Below are 25,397 nucleotides of genomic sequence, written 5' to 3'. Positions count from 1 at the left end.
TGTCCAGAATTCGGCCACGAAGGGATTAACTTAAGTTTTTTGGGATGCAAAAGGACTTTGACTTGTGGATTTCCATTCCGATTATTTTTTTGACCAGCCAAAGGAAATAAAATTGGGAAAAAGACGCGGGTTGCAGAAGAAAGTTAATCTTTTTTCTTCAGGACATGCAGTTTAAGATCGGCAAAAATCTATGAATCAAAATTTGGCCCCTAGCGACTTCCATCTGTTTCCAGACCTAACCACTTGTTTGCGTGGAAAACGTTTTTCATCAACTGAGCTCGTAACAGCTTTGGAAGCGTACTTTGCAGCCCTTCCAGATTCTCATTTCAGGGATGAAATTAATAGGAGTCGCGTTGGATCACGTGTATCACGATGTTCAGAGAGAACTAAATAATAAAGTGTGTTTCAAATCATAAAATTGTGTTTGTCTTATCGACCCGCAAAACTTAACGAACAACCTAGTAACCACGCTGGACCTCCTGGAGAGCGAGAGGGATAGTCGTCACAGGAATTCCATAACTCCACGGCTGATCCCGTGATTAGCGGCGTTTTTAGCCCCACGGATTTGCCTGTCAAGCCGAGAGTTTCGTCGATAAGCACGAAAAAAGTGACCCCGGTTGATAAGGAATCGGTGCTGGGCGCACCTATCCCATGGCCACCGAATCGCTATGCAAACCCGTCGGGGAGCCAACGGCATTCCACATTCCGGGGGCGAAAATGGGCGCGCCGACGTCGTCGTCGTGTTCCAAGAATCGATGAAAATCAGTGCGGAAATAGGTGACATCTTTCTCCCGTCGTCGCCGTGGCCCCAACCAACCAATCAGTGGCAGAGCGGCAGGGCCGGGGCTCCGGTGTGTCGAAACTGTATCGGCACGGAGGTAGCTTCAATCTAGAAATGGAGCTAACCTCTTTCTCCGGCCCCTTCGCGCTCTTCGTCGTTGAGATTGATTTCTCTTATCGATCCCGCGTCCCCCGGCTGTAGGTGGCCGTTGCATAAATGGAGTCTCCTGATGCCCAGACCAGGGGACCCCAAAGTGTCGCCTGCCGTCGTTCAGCTCTCATTGAACCGGGCCGGGCCTCCCATAAACGGTTAGCGCGAAAATCACACCAACCACAACCCACCCCTGGTTGTGGCCCAACATCCTGGTTGTGGTGGTGGTGCCTGAAAGTCTTTCACCGTTCGAAGCGCGAACTCTCTTTCACCGGGTTCCGATGGCGCAAAATGGAAGCTTGTCTTGCGGTCCGCCAGAGGGCCAACCACATTCATGGCGCCCTTTTATGGCGATGGCGGCCCTTGGGCCGGGGATCGCTCGAGGAATCTCACCGGCACGTCGACGACCTACCTTGTGGGCTCGCCTGTGGGCTCGGCGGAAAGCTGGACGGCGAGACGCTGCAGCCCTGCAGCCCGCGACCTGCCGCGAGAGATCCCGAAAAAGAGCAGAAAGGGAAGGCGATATCAGTGCGCGGGGCGCGGGACTCGCCAACAACGCCAACTTACGGTTGCTGGTAACTGGGCCACTGCTCGAGATGCCAGAGTCCATCGAAACCGTCAGTGGACTGCGGACCGATTCCCGGCCATCGACCTGACCACCGGTTGCCGGTTTCGCCTTGCCACCCGGCCCGGCATAGCTGGTGGCCACGGCCGGACTTCGGCGGGTCGGGAGCTGGCTGGCCTGGCCGGTGTCCGAGGCGGACGACGGAGCCCGTGGGCCCACGACGGGAGTGCCGAACGGGACCGGAGTGCTGCGGCCCGACCCGACCCCGTTTTGGGCGAGATAGATCGAGTTGGGCGTTTTGGACCGCTCCGGCACCGGTGGTGGCGGTAGTTTGCCGTTGCTGCCGTTGCTGCCGTTGCTGAACTCGGCCGGTGGCGAGATGAGATGTGGAGGTGCCGTCGGAGATTTGGGGCTCTTCAGAATCGTCGCGTACAGAGATCCGTCCAGGGGACCCTGCGTATGGTTGGAGTCATCTGGAGAGTGGAGAACGAGAACGTGCGGTCAGATGGGGTGATGTCAGGTGTCAGGCGCCTTCACACAACGCAGCGGACCGACGCAGCCAGAGCAACCAACGAGGCGAACCAATGGAACAACACTAACTGCTAAGGAGCTCAGAGGACTAGTGGGATACTCCGGGCTGTGGACCCGAAACCGAGAGAGAGAGAGACAGAGAGAGAGACACCGACCGGCGGTCGCAGCAGAGAAGCATAATTATTGTTGTACCTGGCGACCTTCTGGCGGTGGGTTTTAGGTCTGATCTGGGCTGGACTGCCAAATTTGGAGCTTGATTACCTTCCGCCGGGGAGCCTCCGAACGACCTCCCAGACGAACGATGACGATGGTTTCCAGTGAACTCGGTCTCGGGCCCCAGCATAAGAATGCGATCGAGCTGCTGCTCGAAGAAAAGTGCAGATCATGTACGGCGGAGCATTGGCTGGGTGAAACCGAACCAACAAAGCGATGAAAGGAATCCGACAGTCCAAACGCCAAGGAACCGGGTGGGAAGATCCACGGAACACAGCGCTTGAAAGTGCCGTTCTACAGACAATCGCCAGCTCAAAACGCTTGCCATCAAGCAAGATGACGAGGGTTGGGTTGATGACGGAATCGAGACTCTTGAGTGGCTCCTTCAGCTAACGACACCACCGTACCTTGAGCGGTACTTGAGCGGTTTGTGATTTGATCCCCCGATCTGGGAGGTCCGATTTCCGGGACACTCCACAGTGGGGATGTCCCAATCATCCCCTGTTGGAATGTGGAACGTTATCGTAATCGTTATCGTACACACACCGATCGATGGCTTTAATTATGGAGCACTCGTCTCGTCTCGTGGCATGTGTTGAACGATTGCCGTAATTATGCGCTGGGCGGCAGCATAAATCAACCACATGCAATGCAATCAATAACAACGGAGGGGTCAATAATTTTGAAAAAAATAATTATTCTTAGCACAGCAAGACGGAACAACGAAAATGAAACGAAACATGGACGAAACGATTAAAAAAATACCCATCCAAAGCGAATAAATGTTGGTCCTCTCGGAAGTTATCTCAAAAATGGTTCACCATGATGGCCAATCGATTAAACGATATGCTTCGACCGCGGCCTTATCAAGGAGCACACCAAGCACGGAACACACACAGACAGTACGGCGAAGCACACGGCAGCGGCAGCATAATGAAGCATCGAAGCGAGCAAACTTTTTACCTCAATTTTTACCTTTTTTTGGCCAACCTGCACACGGGCGACCGATTATTGAGACGTTGAGACGCGAGCGAGCCCACCGACGACGACGACGAGGAGGAGGTTCGCATCCGGGCCACCATAAAACGAGAGGCGTAAAATTGAATTTAGGACACGTTGATCGAAAATTTGTGCGCCGCGAATGTGGGATGTGTTTAATCGTTCGCCATTAACGCGATGGAGTAGCAGTCCAGCGAACGAACACCCGTGTTATCACTTGCCAATCCCAGAGAGACCTAATCCCAGTGCCAGCTTCGAGAGTCGAGACATAAATCCTAGCGAACGTACGGACACCCGAGTACCGTTTCGGGTGGGCACAGGACATTGCCATTTTGCCGTGGCTGGAGGCGGCCACAGCGAGAATGTGAATGTGGTTTTCGCGCCCGAGCGCGTGGTAGTCACGGATTGCGTGTGTCGCGCGACCCCGACTCGACGTAGGTGGGACTGGACTTAAGTCTTGGCTGGCCGGCCGGTTGGAGCTGGTTTTCGGTGGTGCGCCCGAAATAGATCCCCCGGCGCCACTACCGGGCCGACCGCCTATTTCAACCCAGGCAAGACGATACCCCCAGGGGGGACGGTCCGCCAATTTGTCCGCCAACAATTCTAGCACGGACATAAAACGCGTGTCGTGTGCGAAATAATAATAAAGAAAGGTTTTCTTTACAGAGAGAGAGAGCATGTTGATTTACTATTTGAAGAAACGAAATGTGCCGAAACATGATCCCCATCGGATGGAATTTCCGTTGGTAATAACCAAACAACTGGGGCGTTTGCAGCAATAACCAAGCGCCATTTCGAGCGGCGAAAGTTTATGCATAATAATTTATTAATAGAACACCGATCGGTGGTCGATTGTTTCGATCGTCAGCAAGTGGTCAGCAGATGGTTGCAGCACTGGGGCGTGTGAAATCATCGACACAATTGCTAAACTTTGCAGATCAAACTGCTGCTTCCGAATCTTCGCCGGTTCAGCAAACAAGTGGTTTGACGTCACGAAGACTTTGACACCGAGCGGTAGCCGGTGTGGCCATTCCATTGGCGCAACATAAATATTCCACCGCAACCGAAAATAGACACTCGCAGCATAGATGAGGTAGGTAACAGAGTGCTGCAATGTGCTGACCAGGCACAGCATCGCGGTGGTCCTGCGAAGTGAACCGATACTTTACACAGTTTTCTTGCCTTCGTTCCGCTGGACACTGGAAGGGTTTTCTAAATCACTTCGAACCGTATGTCACCAACCACCCCGTACGGAAAACAAACTTTCGCCGTTGAAGGGTATTTCGCAATTAAAACTGAACCTCACACTTACAGCGAAGCATTTTATCTGCCTTCACCAGGTTGAAGTCGACGATAACCGACCACGTTTTTATCAGCGGACAAACACACGCAGCCTACACAAATTATCGATTCATGAGATACGGCACATCGCGCGCAATCTTGTGCAGTGTTTCACTAAGTCCCCGGCCTGTAAGCCCTAAGCGACACGCAGACTGGGCCTTCGCGTATCACTATCGTGTGTCCACAGTCCGCGCGAGGAAAAACACAGCCAAGGAGCACGGCAACATCAGACCGTGGCCGCACCGTGACACACTTTCAACCGTACACACACCGCTCACTCTTGTCGGTTCACAAACCGTACCGCACCAGAACGCGACTCGGGAGTGACTCCCGAGAGGTCCGTGAAAAGGCGACCAACGCTTCCCGAACCGTGGCGGGTTCGGGCGGCCCACGTTGCTGAGACGCAACGGTGCGCAATGTTGGCGCATCGTGCGTGAGGTTTTGCTCCACGTTCTTTTATTCGCGCGCATGTTTCCTGCACTGGACCCTGGCCTTCCCACATCACGCGTGCGTGCACCCCAAAGGCCTATCTGTCTAGCGTTCTGACGATCGTAGAAATTAAACGACCCAAAACTCCCAAAATATTGTTTTACATTTTTTGTTGTGGACCCTTTAGCTAAACTGCGAGAAGCGATAACATATTGAATACTGGAGAAAATGTTTAATGAGCCACACGGCGTATGATGGGAGCAAACATCAACAGCATAAAAGAAAATAAACTTTGCGGCAACTTCGAAAGAACGCCTTTCGGAAAGAACAACATCCTGAAATATCTGGCCATGAAGCCAATCCTGTTTCATGATTCCGAATTTTGTTTTTAAAGAATGAAAATAAACATCACATCAAACGGCTAGCTGACTAAACTAGCCCCAAAGTCCCGTAAAGGTCTGCTGACGAAAACACGTTCCTCGGGCCCGGGCATAATGCACCGAAGCATGAATGAGTACTTCAGGAGTTTAACGTAGGCCCCACCGCCAATAACCTTGAGGAACGATCAGCTGGAAGAAGTAAATGGAGCATGAAACGTCTTTTATGACGTCTAACCTTTGGCGGGTGGTCTGATTTATGCCAATTCGTAAAGAAATAGGTCAAATGGTAGCTAGCCGTCGAACTGAGTTAAACAATGACTATAATGATAATCCCAACCAGCACGGGCGTAATTCTTGCTCTAAGTTACTGCGCTAATCCTCGCTGACCCAACAAACATTCCCATTTTATCGATTCCCTGCCGATGGAGCAGATAGCCGCGGTGTGCAAGGCCACCCGGCTTGGGCATAAGACAATGCCCACCGAAAGGTGGGTTATGCTCGTGCGAACGGGGCAAGGCCACACGGATAATGTCGAGCGTGTCGGTGGTGGATGCCCCATAACCGACTGCATCATCAGCGCCACACCCACCTACTGGCGATCGTAAAACAATCAATCAATAAATTAACCTTTGCCACGGACACACGTTTTGTGTTGCCTTTACCTAGTACCTTTCACCATTTAACGCTCCAATAAATCGATCGTAATCGTTTACCGACACCACGGTTTACGGTCAACAAATGGTGCCCAGAGGAGAGTAGTAGCTTCGCAGGGCACGTGCGAAACGCGTGTATCCGTGCGAATCTATGATGCGATGATACGGTCGCCTTATGCTCCTTCATTCGAGCCGAGCCTAGATAGTCTTTTTCTCTGGTTGCATAACGCCAGCCAACGTAAACACACCTCGCCCCTACATTTGACGAACTTCGGCGAAGCTTGAACACAAAACTGGGGCTCCGATAAAAGCGATTTTTTATCTTTCACTAGCCAAAACAACTTTATTCAGTTCAGTTGGCAGCGACGAGTAGGAACGGCGTGTCAAGAATGGCGCCGTGCCGAAAGATGAAACGAAGAAACGCCGGCACAACCAGCTCTATACCAAGTTGCTGTCCTCATGATAATGCAGCAGTTTGATAACACTTTACCGCAATAGTTTCGTGGGCAACGGAAACCAACCAACGTTGGTGGGCAGCATTGATGAATCATCCTCATCCGCCAACACAATCGTGTACCGTCGGCGCAACATAATACCCTCGGTTAGTGCGGTGGTGTGGCTTCGTATTACAGAAACGGGTCCCAAAATAGCTCACGCTCTCGGACGGGTTATAAATCAAACGTTTGTCAAATAAATTAAAATGAATTACATGCGTATCGCGCCTTCTCACATGCGTAAGACTGTGCGATGATTACCCATTATCGCCGCAAAACCTTTCCCTAGCGACGTATGGTGCCTCAATCTTTTATTGCGAAAAATGAATAGTTACGGTTTAAGATCGTGCGGTCGCGGTCAGGCGAAATCGATTCGGTGCTAGTGTAGCTTTGGTTTGTTTGTTCCACTTACTGCACCGTGCGCGAAGAGGGTTAGAAAGCTTGAGGTGTTCGTTGTCGGTCTATCGCCATTGGCGCGACCCGACGACCTACCTTTGTTTATATTTCTTGGCGCAAACAGATGTCTTTTTTCGTAGCCAAAGTTTGGGCGATCACATGACACGGGTTTCGGGGAGTACGCAACAAATTAAGTATCTACTGCAGCAGCCGGCTAGCGTACCGCGTGGACCACGTTGGGAGTTCTTTGTCACAAACGATTCAGCAAATGGTTCCTTGTTTGCCATTGAATCATTGCTAGTAAATGCACGATCGATCCATGATCGGTAGTGTTCCTCGTGCTCTCAGTATTGTTCCTTACTCATTTCTAAACTAAATCTATCGAAAAAGTTTCTTGGCCTCGCGAGACACGCTTCACAGACGGATGCAGTGCAGATTGCCTACTTGCAGGCGCGGAAGCAACGCGTTAACCCTTGAAGTTGTTTTCTGTTTCTTTTCCACTCACCTTCGTTGATCGTTTCCAAGTGATCGCCGTTCTCCGCTATCGGCTCTATTCGCACGAGCGGATCCTGGAAAACGAGGATCATCGGCCGTTCGTTCGGTACGGTGTCGAAGCAGAGCGTCAGCTTGTGCTCCCCGGAAAAACGCTCATCTGTGGGGGAGAAAGGCGAAAGAAGCGGTGTTAAATTGGTCGCACGCGAACGCAAACGCAACCGCATACCTTCGCAGGCTAGGTCCAAGTCCCTCTTCATGAATTGTACTTCCTTTTCGGTTATGGCACATGTGTGAAATTGCACGGATGCGATCAGCTCCTTCTCGTAGTTCGGCTTGTTGTTGTTTGGTATGATCTGGTAGCAGCGCACCAGAATGTCGCCCCGCAACCGCAGCGGGTGCTTAATCTCGTAGATAAAGTGGCGCGTCGTGATCGGGATGACGTAGATGTCGGAGGTGAACAGACACCGGACGCCCTCGAAGATCTTGATGAAGCTGCGCCACTCGCTGTTAACGGTTATGGCACGGTAGTGCAGGCACGGCGGAGACTCGACCCGGATCGCCTTCAGGAACAGCGACGATGAGTTCATCTTGATCATTCCCGACAGCAGGCCCGAGAAGTACTGAATGTATCTAAAAAAGTGCATGCAAAAGATGGAACCGTAATTGTAATTAGTAAGCCTAATTAAACCAAACTGATCCGTCTTTTACCTTTTGTGCGAAGGAATGCGCAGTGGGCCGGCGACGGTTTCCAGAAATTTCTGCGTCGAGTAAATGTCCAAATCCAGCCAGGTTGGCGTTTTACGGCCACTGTCCGAGCTGCCTCCCGGCGAGAGTGAGCTCATCGACTGGCCGCCAGAGTGCGGAATTTTTGAACCGCAGATCTTCTGATACTGTAGGTACGCGGCAATCGCCGCCCCAAGCCGATGTTTGTCCTCTCTGTGGAGATAAAACAATCCAAAAGCAACGAACAAAATATGAAGGAAGAACACGAACAGGCGTGCGGCTTGAAAGCCCTGGCCACCGCCAACCAAAGTGCAACTCATTTTCGGGCCCCGCGGTCCCCGCGCTATCCTTAGCATTATCCTGTCAATTTGCAGTGCAGTCTTTTTCCGTTCACTCTTTCTCACCTTCGCCGGTCGCGTGCAAATGTTATGCGCCCTGCACACGTTTGACCGCGCGCAGAATCGTTATTAGGATAATTATTGTTTATTGAACATTCTTATGCAACCGGTCCCCGGCATTTGGGAAACGCATCATTAAGAAATCGATTTTGCGTGACAAGAAATCGGCCAAAAAAGGAATCAGGAAATCGGGTGACGGGGAGCGCTAATAACTGCCTCGGTTATTCCGATGCCTTGCGACGCGGCCAATCAACGCTTCATAAACGACGCTGCGTCGACAGGCGGATTGATACCAAACCGCGGCCACCGGTGGCTGATTATAATGTTACGAATAGGGGGCGCCGGTAACAGGTTTTAGCTTAGCGAAAACGTGACGCCGGCGCTCTTATCGATGGCGATCGGTGAAAATGGTGAGTAAATTATACATTACTTTCTTCTTATCGCAGCGGTACCGTAATGTGCTACTTCCTGAACGCATGCGGCACTCAATTTGCGTGGACGCTAAATGTGTTCGCATCCTGCCGAATACCTCATACCGACGTAACGCTTGTGTTAGCAGTTGATCCGGGACCGGATCCGGGTCCGAATTTGGGAATAATCTCTCCAAATGGGCACAGCATCGCAAAAAAGCCAATCCCACAGCCTCGTTAATTATACGTTTGTGGTAGGTTTGTGAAACTAAATGAACATTATTATACAGAAACATACAAATTATAGGCTTAGCCGTTTGATAGCTTTGGGCAGTGCTAAGTAAACAGTACGCTCCCGAGTGTATTGTTTCCATATCAAAACGCCCTCATTTTTCCAAAATTCCCCAGAGCCCGAGCCAGAGCCCCAGTCATTCGGAACAAAAAAACAAATATAATCAACCGTGGGCGCTAGAGTTTTGCGCGGGTCAGTCGAAAATGGATTGGTCCGGTAAAAAAACCGAAACAAAATTGGCCACAAAATTGCTCAAAATCTGTGCTTATGAATTATTTATCAAGGATCATAAGCGATAGTTAGCGGCCGGAACGCCGAGTTGGCCGCCATTGCGCATTGGCAAAAGCGTCCAGGGAACCGTTTGCGCGTTGACTGCAGCGGCGGCGGCATGTTGCATATGCTAAAACCCGACCGAGCGCCGTGCGAAAACGGGCCGAACGGGACGACGCGAAGACAACAACAAATTGCTACGTATGATGATGACCAGAAGCCAGCCGCGGGCCCGACCGTTGCGCGATATTCAAATGCGCCGAGAGAGCGCCATCCGTCGATCCGTCCCTTCAGGATGATTGACCGGCCCGGGCCGGCTGAAGTTAATATTCCGTCGGAGGCACGTTTTCCCGATTCGGTCGTTTGATTGCCGCTGGAAACATGGGGCCGGAACATGGGTAACTACGCATGAAGCGCCAGTTCGTGCGCTCGAATACGCCGACGCCACAGCGAGGCGCACTTTTCGCGGCGGTCAGTTTGATTTCTTGCGCGCTGTTGCGGTGTCTGCTTGCGGCCGGGAGAATAACAATAAACCGAAACGAAAAAAAAAACGAAACAACATGGGCCGTAATGGGCCGGCCGCCGCATAATGCACCGCCGGACGGGGTGCAGCATAGGCGGCATGACATGCCGTGGGACATCCCGGAATCGCCTAGTCAATATTCCAATATGACACCTCCGGGACTTTTGATGCAAATCACATTTCGACGCTTCGCGTTCCGTGATCGCTTTGGCGAGTGATCGCCCGAAGTGGGTCGCGAATCTTTGCGCCGAGGAGCGCCTTTTGGGCGGAAATCGTTCCGCACTTCACGTGATTGAATTGAAAGTAGCCTGCTTTTGAGCTACGATCGATTCAATCACCCACAAAAGTTGAATATTCTATCTATTTTACTTAGGTTGTAGATTCTAATACACACTCTGCATCAAAGTCAACAAGACTTCTTCAATAGGGACATTTCTGGGGGCGCCACCTTGATGTGGGTTTGAAAGGTACATCCTTTCCAGACTTCAAAATTTGATGACATTTGGTTCACTGAAAGTAAAGTTATTGCTCCTAAAGTGACAGTATGTTTGAGTTGTCGGTACGAGAATGAGCATTGAATAAAGAGCCAACATCAAGTTTTGTTTTAAATTCGGTAAAACGTGTACCGAAACGTTTAAATTGATGCAACAAGTTTATGGTGATGATTGTCTATCCCGTGGTAGAGTTCATGAGTGGTATACGCTTTTCAAAAACGGACGCGAAGACATCAACGATGACCTTCATGTCGCAAGCAAAGTTCGTGATTACGTCAGGGAGTATCGAAAAAGAGCGTGATTTTCTCAAAAATGATCCAAGATCGTCGTTGCGTTTTGTGGAAATTGAATTGGGAATTTCCAAAGATTCGATTTATCTCCGCTAATTTACCAAGAAAGAATTACACAGTTCTTAAAGTAAACAGGACTTTTTCAATAGGTTTTGGGGCCCGACATTTCTGGTGGCGCATTTTATCGATAAATCATTTCCCGTATTCACCTGATTTGGCATCCTGTGTCCTGTTTACTTTCAGACAGACTTGGGCCTTCTAGGTCTTGCCGCGTAACGATCGAGACGCAGGAGAGCTCGCCGTAACGGTAAAACACCTAAGCTTCTGCTATCAACTCCCGCCCGACAGATGCTCGAAGCTACGTAAGGCTGTGCTGTGCTTAATCTCCAGCCGAAATTGACGGAGTGCCTCCGGACTCAAGACCGTCAATATTTGGTAAGAAAACACATTTTTCTACGTTGCCACGCTACGCAACGGGGCAGTGATCTGTTGCCGCCGCACGAAGGTGGTCCTGTTCAAGTGGCAGACTGACCGTTTCGTGAGCGCAGGATTACGAGGTACCTTCCCGGTGATCGCGACCGGCTCAACTCACCTGTCCTGAAGAACGACGATTTTCTCCTTGCCACTGCCGAGACAGGAATCAATCTGTTTGCAGAGCTCACACAGCTTCTCCAGCGTGATGTTACCGAGGCACGACTCCAGATCAAACAACCGGTAGTTCTGGAAGCAGTAAGAAACCATTAGAAGCCATCCGAAGCCCGACACGACCGTCGATCAAACAGTCAGAACGAATCGGATTAGAAGGAGCACGGGAGCGCGAGAGACGAACACACAAACCGGTGATTGAGTGATTATTAGGAGCCCGCGCGGGAGGCATAATTATGGAAATTAATTTTCTCGCTAATACTCGCCCGAACCACACACGCAGAGTCGCAGTCTAAGAAGCTTACTTTCCCCACTTGTCAAGTGTCTTTCAAACAGAACCCGACCCGGGCCGCGTTTGAAGCTGTCCACGTTTAATTCAATTATCCTGTGACTAGAGATCACCCAGCCCCAGCGCTTACCTGCTGGTGCTTCTGTTCCAGCATGCTGATGAGTTCGCGCTCGTGCTCGTCGACGGCGGCCAATCCGTTGGGGGCCGAGGTGGCGTAGGGATGCTGCGATGCTGCGCCATTCTGTTGCCGCCGAGCCGGTAGCGTCGACGCTAGAATGCGCTCCGTCACGTAGTTCAGCCGCAGGGACGCAGGCTCAGCGGGCCGTGTCGTCGGGGCCGGAAGGGAAAGGTGTGACCGGTATGGTTGTAGCTGCTGTTGTTGCTGCTGCTGCTGCCGGTGGTAGTGCGATTGGAGCGAATAATTATGATAATGGTTGTTATTTACATGATTCAAGTTCGTGGCCGGCCGGGACTGTTGCAGATGCTGTTGCTGCTGCTGATGTTGCGGCTGAGTGTTGATCGCTTGCAAGGGCAGCTAAATTTGGGACAACGGGAGAGAAAAAAAAAACGGGAGAAGAAGCAACGTGAATGCCAAAATATTCGTCGGAAAACCGGAGCAGATATATCATTGTATCATTGCGGAACGGTATGCGAAAGCTCGGGACCTCCAATCCGGGTGAGTGGCGCCCGAAGATTTGAAACCTTGTACGATACGATCGAAACGATCGTCTCCCCAAGGCGATCGAAACCCGCTTTAACTAACCCTTTTCTCTTTGGACTGTTTTCGGGTACCTTTTTGCCCCTTTCTTGTGTTGCGTACCATTCCAAGGTGGGGATTGGGATTTCTGAAACGCCATGCGTAAGTGGAACTATGCCGCGTGTAGTGCGTATAGCTGAGGAACAACAAAGCAACCCCGGACATACCAGGAGACTCGTCTATCAGTTCGGGATCTGTTTGTGCTTTCTCAAAGCCCTTCAAAAGTGCACGCACCGATCGCTCAAAACGATCACCGCTGGATCAGACGGTTCGAAAGTACTCCATATCGCGGCGTCCGACTTCCTCCCGAGCGAGGCTCAATTATAGATTTGGAGGTCTCCGCGCCCGTCCAAAGCTCTAGAAAACGACTGGCCAGCTCGGCGCATGATGCTCAATAATGATCGATTGACCCTGTCTTTTCTGGGAGCGACCAATCGATCGTGCTTTTCCGATCTTTGGGGCTTTGGTAGGCAATCTCTCCCCCCGGGACCAATACGAATTCTTCCTTTGCACCCGATAGTTACTGGAGCGTTCGCCGATGGCTAGAGGCCATCACTTTGGACCAACGGCCGACCGAAGCGGAAGTTCAAACGAACGTGAAACGTAATTTCTCGAAAACAAAACCAAACTGTGGACCGCATTTATTTGATCAAGCCAAATTGCCAACATCCTCCGCCCGGGGGGATTAGGCACGATCGGGCGAAATTCGAGCAAAACTGGTGATCAATTGCCACTTCTTTGCGCTTCCTGTTCGCGATCCTAACTGAAGCCGAAGCAGGCGATATTAGCGATAATGAGGCTGCTTGGGCCAGCGCTTAGGTCCGGTGTGAATTTATGCGAATGTTTGCCAGAAGTTTAGCCAGTGGTTCTCCTCGGCAATGTTGTGGCTTCTGCTAGACATCTTTTCTAGGTTTGTTAGGTTGGAAGCAAAGCTTTCGCTATGAGTTGCAACTTTTTGGAGAAGTTAGTTTTCGAACAAGACAGTTCCACTGGATAGACAGAAAGTCCGAACAAGAAGTGTGACAAGGCAGTGAAAAACTTTCATGCCTTTTATTGCTACATAATGGACTGAATTTCCATAAATTATAGACAAGCCCCCTAAAACACTAACGAGATGCCGTAAAACGAGCTAGCTGGGCTCTAATAGACGATTTTGGAATTAAATATTCCACTTCAATTTAATATGCCCCTGAAGTTGGTCTGATGGTCTGATGGTGCCATTTGGCCATTCATGAAAATTAATCTCATTCATGAAATGATCGTAGCAAATGGATAAAACAAACCGTATCAAGAGTTGACAGAAACGTTTCAATAAGTTCCTGGGACTTTTATATGGTGTAATATTTTCAAAACAACAGGCTCATTTAACTGATTTGAGGACACCCATTTCATTGCCATTGCCTTTGTTTCTTTCCGCCACAATTGATTGTTCTTCAAGAAGCATGAACAATGTATGACTGACCTTACGGTTCGTGGTAAAAGTGAAATCTCCGTTCGAACGTGAGTCGCATGAGTGACTAAATGCATCGACCACGGAGCGCGGAGTGCATCCTTTCGACTCGTTTCGCCGTCAAACATGCTTGCCAGAGTAGGTATCATCGTCAGAGTTGTGTCAAGCACCGCCATCATGTAAAATGACATGATGGCAGCTACGTGTTGGCAGCCACATCGGTTGCATCCGCTTCGCTTTCTGTGTCACCGATTCGTAGAACTCGTGCGAAAAGTAAGTGCTTTTGCGTTAAGTTAACAAGAAACTACAGAAAGAATATCCGGAGGTTCCTCCGTTTGTTCTTTCTTTAGTTTAGTGATCAGCAGAAAAAGTCCCGAAGGTGTTGATAATTACAGACCATGATTGAATCATCGCATGTTTCAGCCAAAAAAGCATAGCTGAAGGTGACAAAGTGTTATGGCCCTTACAAAGAGTTATGACCAAACAAAGACACAGGGAATTAGTTCCGGACTTCACCAGCAACTCTCGTCAGAACAATGATAATGATAGAGATTAAAGCGATCAAATTAACTCAGTCAGCTTCCAGATTTGGAAGCACATTAACGCGGAGAACCTTACGATGATGTCGTTATTAAAACGCCACGCGGAAAGTTCACGCGCCAACAGCGTACAATTTCCAAATGATGATTCGTATTTAATTATCACACTTCTTGGCGTCTTCAACTAAGCTGTTAAGCATTTTTCATTTTCGCTCACTAAAGAACTCCCATTGAGCAATTTTAACCAACGTATTCTGCTATGCTTGTCTTTGATTATTCTTCTCGTAAAAAGTACTTCATTTTGTACACTTACCGAGTTGTAATTGTTGACCGCTTGTTGCTCATCCTGTGCATTATTTTTCTGTAATTAAAAAAAAAACAACGGTTGAAATGTCATTAAACATAACAGTAATTATCGTAAAACATAGTAACATCAAAACGCCCAACACGACAATCGGTTGTTTATTAATAAGGGCGTCGTTATGTCAGCTAACACGTCTATGTTTTATACACTTTAAGAGCGTAACTTGTTCAGCCCGATCGTTACGAATTATACAGATCGGCTCCTTCTTACACGGCAAAAGAGAGATCACACTAATGAAGCTTAAGAGCAGCCACATGCCCGATGCCGCAATTACTACTAGGAACGAATCGTAATACTGGTTCGCCAGCGCCACGTAATGTTGAGAACCGGAGAGGTACGGTCGCTTACGACTTTGGAAAACAGAAAGTGCAACTAACTAACCGGTGTGGTGAAGAAAATGGAAACTGTACAGATATAATAAAGTCACACCACACAACTAAACGGCTAAGCACATTGCGAGATAAATGACAAATATTTGCGTGACAAACTGTCGTTCGGAAAGGGTTTGGAAACGGATTGAACAAACGGATTGAACGGCCTGAGCCGAGGATTTTATGCCCGCGGGTTGTTCTTCTTTTCTTGCTTTTCATCGCACACCGGAGGCTTGGAAGAAAGGCTTGCAGAAAGCGTTTCGGAGCAACGAATTTTCATTTGGAATTGGAAAAAATCGCCATAATTCGATGGCTCTCGACTGGTTTGGCAAATTTTGGGAGGTTCGATTCGGGGAATCCACAATTGGGGGCCGCGATCGCAAGCATGTGATTACCAGTAATGAATGTCTTATTTATAGTTGTCTGTTGCTCGTTTCTTTTCCATTCTTCTTTGTTTTACTCAGTTAGCTTTTCTTTCGCTCTGCTGTCCCTCTTTCGTTCTGGATTCGTTTATTTCTTTCTTGCAATGAGTTTTATAATCTACTTTTATTTTGAGACGTATTTTTTGTTCCTTCGCTAAGAGCTTCCTTTTACAAGAAAATAAGACAACAATTAAAATGATTTTCAAAACCAAAATCAAACGGATAAATTAAGCTTTTGCAACAGTGTTTCACACATTGTCGCCATCGAAAGGTGCGAAAAGCGGGCCACAGCACGGAGCAAGAAACGGTCAAGTTGCTTGGCGGAAGCGAAACCACTTCGCGTGCCATTCCGCCCACCGGCGTAAATTGCGAGGAATGCAATCCTCGCAAAACAAAAAAAAAATGCTCTCCCATGTAATGGCGGCCCCCGGGCGGGTCAGGAACAGAAAACAGCACGGAACGCCGAACACGAAAAGCAATCTTGGGACCAACGAATTTTTGGGCCGCCAATGTCACAAAACAGCGTTTTTGAGTGGAACCGCAGCATAAATCTTTTAGACCGCCTCTCGGTGGGCTATAAATTCTCTGAACCTTTCTGCGGGGCACGAACACGCTTCTTTCAGTTCTTCGTTTCGGATCGGAAATATGGGTGTCGGTAAAAAATGAATGAATAATGCACCGGCAACTTTCGGCAACTCACTCACGATCGCGCCCATTGCTAGGTGGTGTATGAGGCTTTACGAGGAAATTATAAAATTTGTATCGAATGGTTGAAACCCCTTTTCTATCAGAGTAATACAGCTACGGGGTCTAAGGAACACAAACCAAGAGAGATCCTCACGTGCTTGGCCTCTGGCCGGGCTTCTAAGGAGCAGATCAATTAATAGGAAACAAACTCATCCGATCCACGCTCAGCTTCGGGGAGGAGTTGCCTAGGAGGATCATCGTACATTTTCCAGGAAAAAAGATGCATGCAGCACCGTGAACGCGATCCGATGCAGGAACGTGGCGACGGAGCATCGTGGAACCGTTGGATCTTGCGCCTCTTCGTAGTGATCATCGTACATCCCGCGACGCAGCCACGATCGGTGCCCGGCCGGAGTCACCTTTCGCTTGCGCCAGCTAAAGCTGATATGTTTCCATTTCTACGATTCCGAAGGGCGGACGTGTGGCGTGTGTAGACGGAGCGGAGGACGGCAGGATGTTGCTGCCCTTGCACTTTTTCTCCCAAGTGGCCTCGTGGCGGACAGCGAGGTGTGCTTTGCGCGAATACGATATTGCTTTTGCCTAACTGGCCGGGGCCCATAAATTATCAGTCGGTTCCGCGCTGGGTGTCATCGCAACCCATTAGTTCCCCCAGTTCGTCGATTAGTGGCGGGTTGGCCGTAACAATGTAAAGCACTCTAGACCAGCAAGCACTTCCACCCGAAAGACCCTGTGCCGTGACAAATCGTTCGAAGGAAAACTATTGGCTTGGGAGGGAGATAAGAGCGCAATAAAAACCTCGAAACAACGAAACAGTTGCGTGTGTGCGAGGTTCACACGCCAAACATGTCGATTTTCACACCTTTTGCTGAGGTTATGCAAATTGCGTTCGGGATACAGCTGGCGTATTCCATCACCCGGTCCGATCAAACAACGCAATGTTGATAATTGTTAATGATAATCTGTTAGGCAGCGCCGTAGAAATCCCGCTCCTTGTGGCTCAATCTTGCGTGAGGGACGCAGCAGTGCGTGCTGTGCGCGACGACAAGTGGCCTCCCGAAAGGCACGCGAGGGATGTTCAAAAACAGTTGCGACTTTTGAATTTCCGCGTCACTCATTTATGCCGTCATGTTCAATTTTTGACCGAATCCGACCATAAAGAGCAGAGTATCGTCTTTGCAGAGGCGTGGTTCATCATGAGTTCTTGCCATAGGGGGACCTGCGGCTAAAATTCGCGCAGGCAAAAACAATACACTAATGATGCCGAAGCTACCGCATTCCCCAGATCTGGCCCCATTGTAACTTTTTCTTGTTCTGGAAACTGAAGAAACCCATAGAAGGACGACGCTTCGCTACGATTGAGAGTATAAAGACGGCATCGAAAAAGGAGCTGAACAATATTACCCAGTGCTCCGAGGATTTGAAAAAAACGTGGCACAAATGTGTAAAATCTGCCAAAGATTACTTTAAAGGGAGACAAAATAGATATTAACGAACAAATAAATATGTGTTTGAAAATACACGTTGAAGTCACGAAATACATTTTGAACAGCCCTCGTGTATGCCGAAGGCGAACAAATATTTAGCAACATTCAAATTGTCTAGCCCGACGGGCGTCTTAAATCACTTCTAGAGCTATTTGCGGATTGCGACCCCGGAGGACACATGTTATTGACGATGGCGCGAGTGGTTCCCTCCGGATTCGCGCCCTGAGAAATGCGAGTGCGCAAAATGTTTGCGTATTTTGCCATGTTTTCAGCATCTTGCTCTTCTTGTTCTTCGTAGGCTACAGCTTTCGCAAAGGCTCGCTCGCCGCCTCATCTTATCTGCTGTGCCCGGAGTCAACCAATCTTTACGGGTGCCCGCACCTTGGTCACCCCGAATGAGATCATCGCTGCGGTCCAATTTGGCAAAAAATAGATGGAGGTCAAGCAAGCAATAAAAACGAACTGGGAACTCCTATCGGAAACCTCCGCCAAAAAGGAACGTTAGGAGGCGCCAGGCTCCAACCGAACCTCTAGGACCTCGGGGGTCGTGAGGGCCCACTTGGGAAGCTATTTACAATGCACGGCACGGCAATTCACACGCTTCGTGTTCACGACTCTCTCGGTGGTGGTTCCTTCACTCTTCTGATGTCACCTCGCCGCGAAACCGGTCGACTGTCGGCTGGCCGCCGGAATATGCGTGTCGCCGCTATCTGCTTTGCGTGGCCAACACTTTAAGCGGAGTGTCCGATTCCATGATCGCCGCGGCGACATGGTGGCACCGGGGGTCCCGCTATCGATCGCAATCATCTCGCCATTAATCGGCTGCACCGCGTTTGACCCGGGCTCTGCTGCTTCTCTGTCCGTCGATTTATGCTTTCGTTCGTTAACGGGGATTAATTACATTTTATTAACACGTCCACCACTATTTACACAAACGGCGACCGGAGGACGGCCTTCTCCGGTCCGTGGAAACGCATCTTCGCACCCCCCCTTTGGTTTCCGGTTCGTGCCGGTCCGGCACACACACTCTACAAGAAGCACACGTACAGCAAACACGAAAGCAGATGCTTGGTTGTGGTGGAAAGCAGATCGCACAATTAGGCACTCGTAGGAGGAGAAGGCCTTAGATTGGAGCGAAGGTACCGCACCGTTTGGTCGGAGCCATTGCGACAGAAGATGCAACGACACTGCAGCTCTCTGCTGCAATGCGTTAGTAACGCTCCCATGCCGTCGCGTCAAGGTTGGCGTCCTGCCAACCGACGCAACCGGGCTCACTGCGCACACCACACACTTCCAACGGCAAAGGACGGCGTTTAAACTTTACATTACTACACCTTGTTGGCTATGAGGACTACATAACTAACTGGCTGAGATCGCGAAAAAGAACCGAAAACCGAAACCGATAGAACCAGGAAAGTAAGGACAGAGGATAGTGCCCGACCGGGAACCGGGTGCTAGGACATCCAGAACTGCACTGCGCTAGGTCAAAGGTAGATTCGGCTTGGCTTTTCCGGCTTTCCCGAGGATTGTCTGTGTGTGTGCGTTTTGGCGTCTGCTTTCGACAGACGGCGAGAGCGAGATGGCTGGCACGCGTTGCACAGTGGGAAAGTGCGTCGATTTATTAGGAATGTGAATTAATTCTTGAAGTTTTTATTCGACATTCCTTCTTTCAGGTAATTAACGGGTTTCGTGTCGATAGAATTCATCGTCTTTAGAAGCGATCTACCCAGAGACCCATTTTTTAATACTTTCCGCAAGTGATCCACTGCGCTGTCAAATCGTTACTCATGCAACGGAACATGTAGTAGTCCCAATGAGCAACATGCATTAATTGTTGTCGATGGGATTGTCCTTCAATAATTTGATTAACTTCTGAAAGCTCATAGTGTATCACACCTTTCATATCCCACCATAAGCCCAGCATAACCGTTCCAAAGTGCATATTTCGCTTTGGTTGCGATGGACCTGGTTCGCCACGCTGTATCCAGGACTTTTTGCGTTTAGAATTTTTGCAAGAACTCCTCTTTTCATCACTAGTAACGATTCGGTACAAGAACCCATTTTTTCTGCCTTGCAAGCTTTAATGAAGAAATAATGACCACAAAAACACTCTACCATCAGTTTCTGGCAGAAAAAATATTTAAAAAAGCAGCTTTCTGGCGCGCCAGAACCACCCTGTGGCAGTGTGTCCGTATCCGCGGATTCTCCCTGGCCGTGTTGGTGTGCTGCCGGCGTTTGGTTTGTTTTGAAGCTGGCCGGAGCATGCGCAGCGCGGTTCGTGACCACTCGTGTCATCTCGCTTTCGGTCAATGTCAAAAAACCGGCGACCGATGACGTTTTACCCACGACGACAGCTGCGCTGCGACGTCGCGCACGGTTCGTGACCGGCGGTCGGGTGCAATGCAACCCGAAGACTCGCAAGGACATCATCGGCCCGTCGAAGAGTGAAAGTTGCGGAACCGACCGAGGACTTTCAGGAGCGGAACTCGATACCTGGCCGGCTCGATACCTGTTGCGCTTTGTGGAGCTCCCATCATGGAGGTCCAGCGAGTATCTCCAAGATCAAACAGCGAGCGAGGGCGAAGGCAATTAAGCGAGTGCAAATATTTAGATAATCTACCCCACGCTAGAGACGGTGGATCAGGTCTGTATCGGGCATCAGATGTTTTGCGATGATCGGGTTAATAAGGGTACCACCGCGTAAGTCGCACTATCTGGCGATCTACGTGGATCTCCGCCGAGGTTCACCGTTGGGCGGCGTATTTCAAACGCACCGGGTCGGACACCGAGATTACGTATCGGCGCACTTTGTATCTACTGACTACTAACGCGTCATTAGCCGCCAGCAGGGCCGCGGCACGCAATCAACATTTGCAACATTTCACCAAACACTTGCCGCTAATGGCGGCGATCGGTGAAGTGGCGTCGATTCGGTTTCGCGATCATTTCGCGCCGTGGAAGGCCGTTGCGCTGGTCAGCTCGTTGCACAATCGATGCCCGGAGAGTGGCTAATTCATTACTGGTGTTTGTTTTCCGGTTATCTCTTTCAAGTCCATTTTATGATTCCTGGGTGACTCCAATTACTTAGCGCGCGCACGCGTGAGGCTCGAAAGCGCGAGCGTGATCGTGAGTGGAGCCAGCTCCCAAAAGTGACCGGCGACGGTGGTGCTAAGCTAAGGACCGCTTGCACCAATTAGCTGCCTAATTGATCACTCAGCGCTTGACACGATAAGCTCTGGCACGGAGGCCTTAGTCGGAGACACCAACCTATCGGCGAGAGTCGCGCGATGGTGTTGATGAGGTCGAAATGGGCCGAATGACTAGCTCCCCCTTAGGGGCTATCTAAATTGATCTGATTAGACAGTCGCGAAGCCCCGAGTAGCCGAGAGAAAAATAGTGAAACTTGTTCGAAAATGTCAGCTGCATAAGCGTTTAGCTTGTGGCTGATATTTGGACACCAGCCCAGACCAGATTGAGTTCAACGCTTTGCGAGGACAGCAAACGCGCGATTCGATTAGCATATTTGGGCAATCGCGGAGTTGGAACTTTCTCGGGAAAAAGGAAAATAAATTTGTTTGCTATGTTTATCGAAAGATTACAAACGTAGCGTAGAAGGACACACGATAGCCACAACACGTAGAGCCAGACAACAAGACACCATGTTTTGGGGCCGAAAAAATCGCAAACCGGTTTATCGTATTTTTTTAGCTACAAAAACCGAAAAGAGGATTGGAACCTGATTTTTGCTAAACATAATTAAGTAACCAGACCCGATAGAGTACTGGGTGGTTCAATAAGTTTTGCGCTTTATTATCAGAAGGCGCTGCTACTTATGTCGGTACTCTTCATATGAACGTATGTAAAATTTCATTTCAATCTGTCATTCTTTCTTGTTTTACAAGCCATTTAGTATCGACGTGTCATCATGCAGTGTATGAATTTATATTTTTGGATGGTTTAAAAGCAAAAGAAAATAATGAACGAATTTCTAAAGTGTATAAGGAAGAAGACGATCCATGTCAAAGACGTCCCAAAAACAGTTACAACACCAAAAATCGTAGAAAAAATACAGGATATCGTGTTGGAAAATGGTCGAGTGACTGAAAGAGTTTTAGTAGAAGACCTAGGCATCTCATTGGACAGTGTAAGCCATACTTTCATTGAAGTATTGAGTTTCAGATTTCACTTACAATGGAAGAATAACAAATCCGAATGCAACTTTCTCGTCAACATGTTCGTGGATAAGTTTCAGTTTTCGTCAAGTTTTGGAAAGGATAAAGTGAATTGTGTGCGTCGATTCATCACTAGGGATGAGCCTTGGGTCTATCACTATGATTCTGAATCAAAAGAAAATTCGTTACCCGGTTAGAAGAAGGAAAAACATCCTCATTCATCTGGGTAATGCAAGAGCAGTTTGTAAATTGTAAAAATCCACGAACTGAAGATCGAAATTTTAAGGCATCCACCGTATTCACCAGATTTGACCCCTTGCGACTTCCATCTGTTTCCAGATCTTAAAAAAATCATACATGGAAAGCGTTTTTCATCAAATGACGAAGTCATAACAGCTGTTGAAGCTTTATTTTGCAGATTCCCACTTCAGGGATGTCGTTCATAGATTGGATCTCGTAGTTCATAGATCTCGTAGATAATAAATTCTATAACGCAAAATTTATTAAACAGCCTGGTAGAGTAGAGCGGACTACTGACAGCATCCACACTGCAAGCCATTTCTTCCTCCACAACAGCGGAACTGATGAAAGGTTAACATTAGCTACGTTCCGATGCACAAAATGCGCATTAGCGCAATGGTACACCGAATGCCGAACCCGAGAGCCAGAGAGTTGCTGCCAGATGACGGATGTGCCAAATGCATTCAAATGCCAATGCCTGAAAGAGAGATGAAACCGGTTCCACGTCAGACGGCACGTTTCCTTTTTTCCTGCCGTGCCCAAATTCCGAGAAATGTGAAAAAGTGCACTCCGACCGCCGCCAGGCGTTTGGCGTGTATCCATCTCGCAGCAGAATGTGAGAACGATGCTCACGAGTGCACGAGCAAAATAAAACCGCCGTTCCGTGTGCCGCCATGTTCTTCATCTTTACTCAGGGCCCCCCCTCGGGCGAAAGAAAGCGGGAATGTCAGATGAAATCTCTTGCGCGCGACATTCACGACGCGATGTCGCCGCTAAATGCGAGGACATGACGGAAGATTTTCATCGAAGCGCGAACACGCGAGGGTCTCTCGGGGGCAGCGGAGCCCTGCGCACCCTCGGTGACCTTGAGAGCGCAGCGTGGTGGTGACGCCGGTGTACGCCACACCTGGCACGTTTCACAGTCAAGGCCATCAACGTCATCTCGTCGCGCGGCGACTGGAGCGGTAGCGCAAGACATTTGCCGAGACCTTTGCCGAGGACTTTGATTAACGTGATATGCTCTCTTCCCGCGCGCCCATTAAGTGTCATTTGGGATGGATACTCCTCATTAGGGGGACAGCTCGTGCACCGAGAGACGGATATTCGTGAGACCCGGCGTGACACCAGGGAGCGCTGATAAATCGCGTCCTTTCGTGCTACTTACTCGGTGGCGCAAGTAGCACTCGTAACTGACCTCTCAAACGACGGCCTGATCGTCAAGTGCCACAAGTGCATGCACATGGCCCCGCAATCCACCGGAGATAGTTGATGAGGGAGCTTCAACCGCCCAAAAGCTTCCAGCTGCTCTGGGACCGGTTGCGATCGTTTGACTCATCACTAAAAATAGCTCCATGAGCTGCGGCCAGCAGTGTGCTCGTGCGAAACCGATTATCATTGGTATGCTCCATGGCCCGCAGAAGCGAGCGGTGTTTCGGTGGCACCCCGAAAACCGTTCCACGAAATCGGTTAATTGTCTCGAACTTCTTCCTTCTCGTGAGGCGTGACAACAGGCTTGCGGGCCACCGCGGTCACGGTCTTTTAGGGATTAGACCATTAAACGCTCCACAAGCCGGCCACGCACGCGGAAGGAGCCTTCTTGGGGCCTTTGGGAGAATTTCGGCGAAGGACATACACCGAGACCCGACCGACGGGGAACCGGTTCCGTTGTCATAATTTTTCCTCGTCTCCGATCGTTAAAGGCAGATTTCGCAGATGGAAACGCGCTGCTGGGAGGAGAACGGGCCAAAGTCACCCTCGGTGCCTGCAGGTGACACCGTCGCGCAGCAGCCGGCTTCTTGGGCTTTTGGTCTTGGTCGGTGTCGCCGATTCCCGAGGCCCGCGGAACAACATGCAGAACGACTTCGCCGCGAAGCGAACGCCGGAACACGTTGATGTTTAATGCAAATTTATTTTTTTTTTGTATGCTCCAACCACCTCTCGCAGAACCGGTGTGTGTGTGGCCGGTTGCGACGAGGGAGGAGAAGCGTCCCCGCCCCAGCCGGTGGCTGGCGTGGCGTGTTTTAGTGATATTTTCTTAACAGCCCACCTAAAGAACAGCACCGGGCGGGCTCATGAATGGGCTCTTAAATGAGGCGATTTTTCAACGCGCGTCCTTTTTTTCCCTGTTCTTCGGTCGCTCGGCGAGATCCGGATTACCACGCGGGACAGGCAATGCGCAATCTCCGACGGCAGACTTTGAACGTTCGCTCAGCGTCGTTATCATATTACGCCAGGCCGGCAGCGCTACAAGTCAATCGGGACGCTAGGGAGCGGTGAAAAATGGAACGGTTCATGGACGACGACAGGGCGAGACACATTTGTGCACCGGACCCCGACGGACGGCCAATCGGAACCACGACTTAGTGCAGCGATTGCAGCGTCGGATCGAGCTGAAGTACGAACAATATTTATGATCATTCGCACCGATGATCACAGTTGAATGTTCGGTTGGGGGCATCATCATCGACAAGATCGGGCGGTTTTTTTTGGGGCGTAGCTCACGCCCGTTCTCTTAGTCATGAAAACAGGAAACGATGACGTAAGGTTCGTTCGACACCAGCGGTGTTCAATCACGCCATCGATGGAATTTGAAACGTTTTTATCAAGAAATTGCACCGACCAGTCACGAGATTTTACGCACTTTACGCACGCACCTTCTAGCAGCATGATTGATCGCGATTGCGAGAGTGCGTACATTGCGAAAGCGAGATACGAGAACCAGAACTTGACCTTTACAACTCAGTGAGCGAATGGATTGAACGAGAGCTCGAAGCGGTAGAACGCTCATGTGTCGATCCGCCCCAAGAAACACAATATAAAATTGAAGAAACTAAGAGAGTTTTAAACAGCAGCAAAAAATGAACTTCTACTTGGGGTAGTTCTACGCCTCACTACAATCGAGCTTTGGGAATTAATAACAATCGAAAACTTAAAGCAGCAAATACTTATAGTACATCAATGTTCTAGTAGATTATGCGAATCGGATACTTTTTGTATGTCAGACTTATTGTAAAATTTATTTGCCTAGCATGAAACGAGCCTCACTTGAAGCTGTGAGGCTTTGCATTTCCAATGGAAATTCTTGCGTGAAATCAGAATGTTGCTTAAGACCTACGAGAACCATTAAAT

General features: G+C 49.5%; 1 protein-coding gene across 1 annotated transcript in view; it reads right to left on the bottom strand.

Annotated features, from left to right (window-relative positions):
• The window catches only part of LOC131207617 (tensin-1), a 110,168-nt gene that overhangs the window by 20,423 nt on the left and 64,348 nt on the right, over positions 1-25,397 (bottom strand). Inside the window, exons 3-10 of the mRNA XM_058200238.1 lie at positions 14,821-14,868; positions 11,892-12,296; positions 11,420-11,547; positions 8,136-8,363; positions 7,654-8,057; positions 7,438-7,584; positions 1,499-1,969; positions 1,344-1,412 (exon numbers count right to left, since the gene is read on the bottom strand). Coding sequence (XP_058056221.1) covers positions 1,344-1,412; positions 1,499-1,969; positions 7,438-7,584; positions 7,654-8,057; positions 8,136-8,363; positions 11,420-11,547; positions 11,892-12,296; positions 14,821-14,868 — 1,900 coding nt within the window. The remainder of the gene's footprint in view (positions 1-1,343; positions 1,413-1,498; positions 1,970-7,437; positions 7,585-7,653; positions 8,058-8,135; positions 8,364-11,419; positions 11,548-11,891; positions 12,297-14,820; positions 14,869-25,397) is intronic.

Source organism: Anopheles bellator, chromosome 2, assembly GCF_943735745.2.
Source record: "Anopheles bellator chromosome 2, idAnoBellAS_SP24_06.2, whole genome shotgun sequence".
Classification (NCBI taxonomy): Eukaryota; Metazoa; Arthropoda; class Insecta; order Diptera; family Culicidae; genus Anopheles; species Anopheles bellator.
The sequence above is the reverse complement of the archived record's forward strand: the minus strand, read 5'-3'. Positions and strand labels throughout refer to the sequence as shown.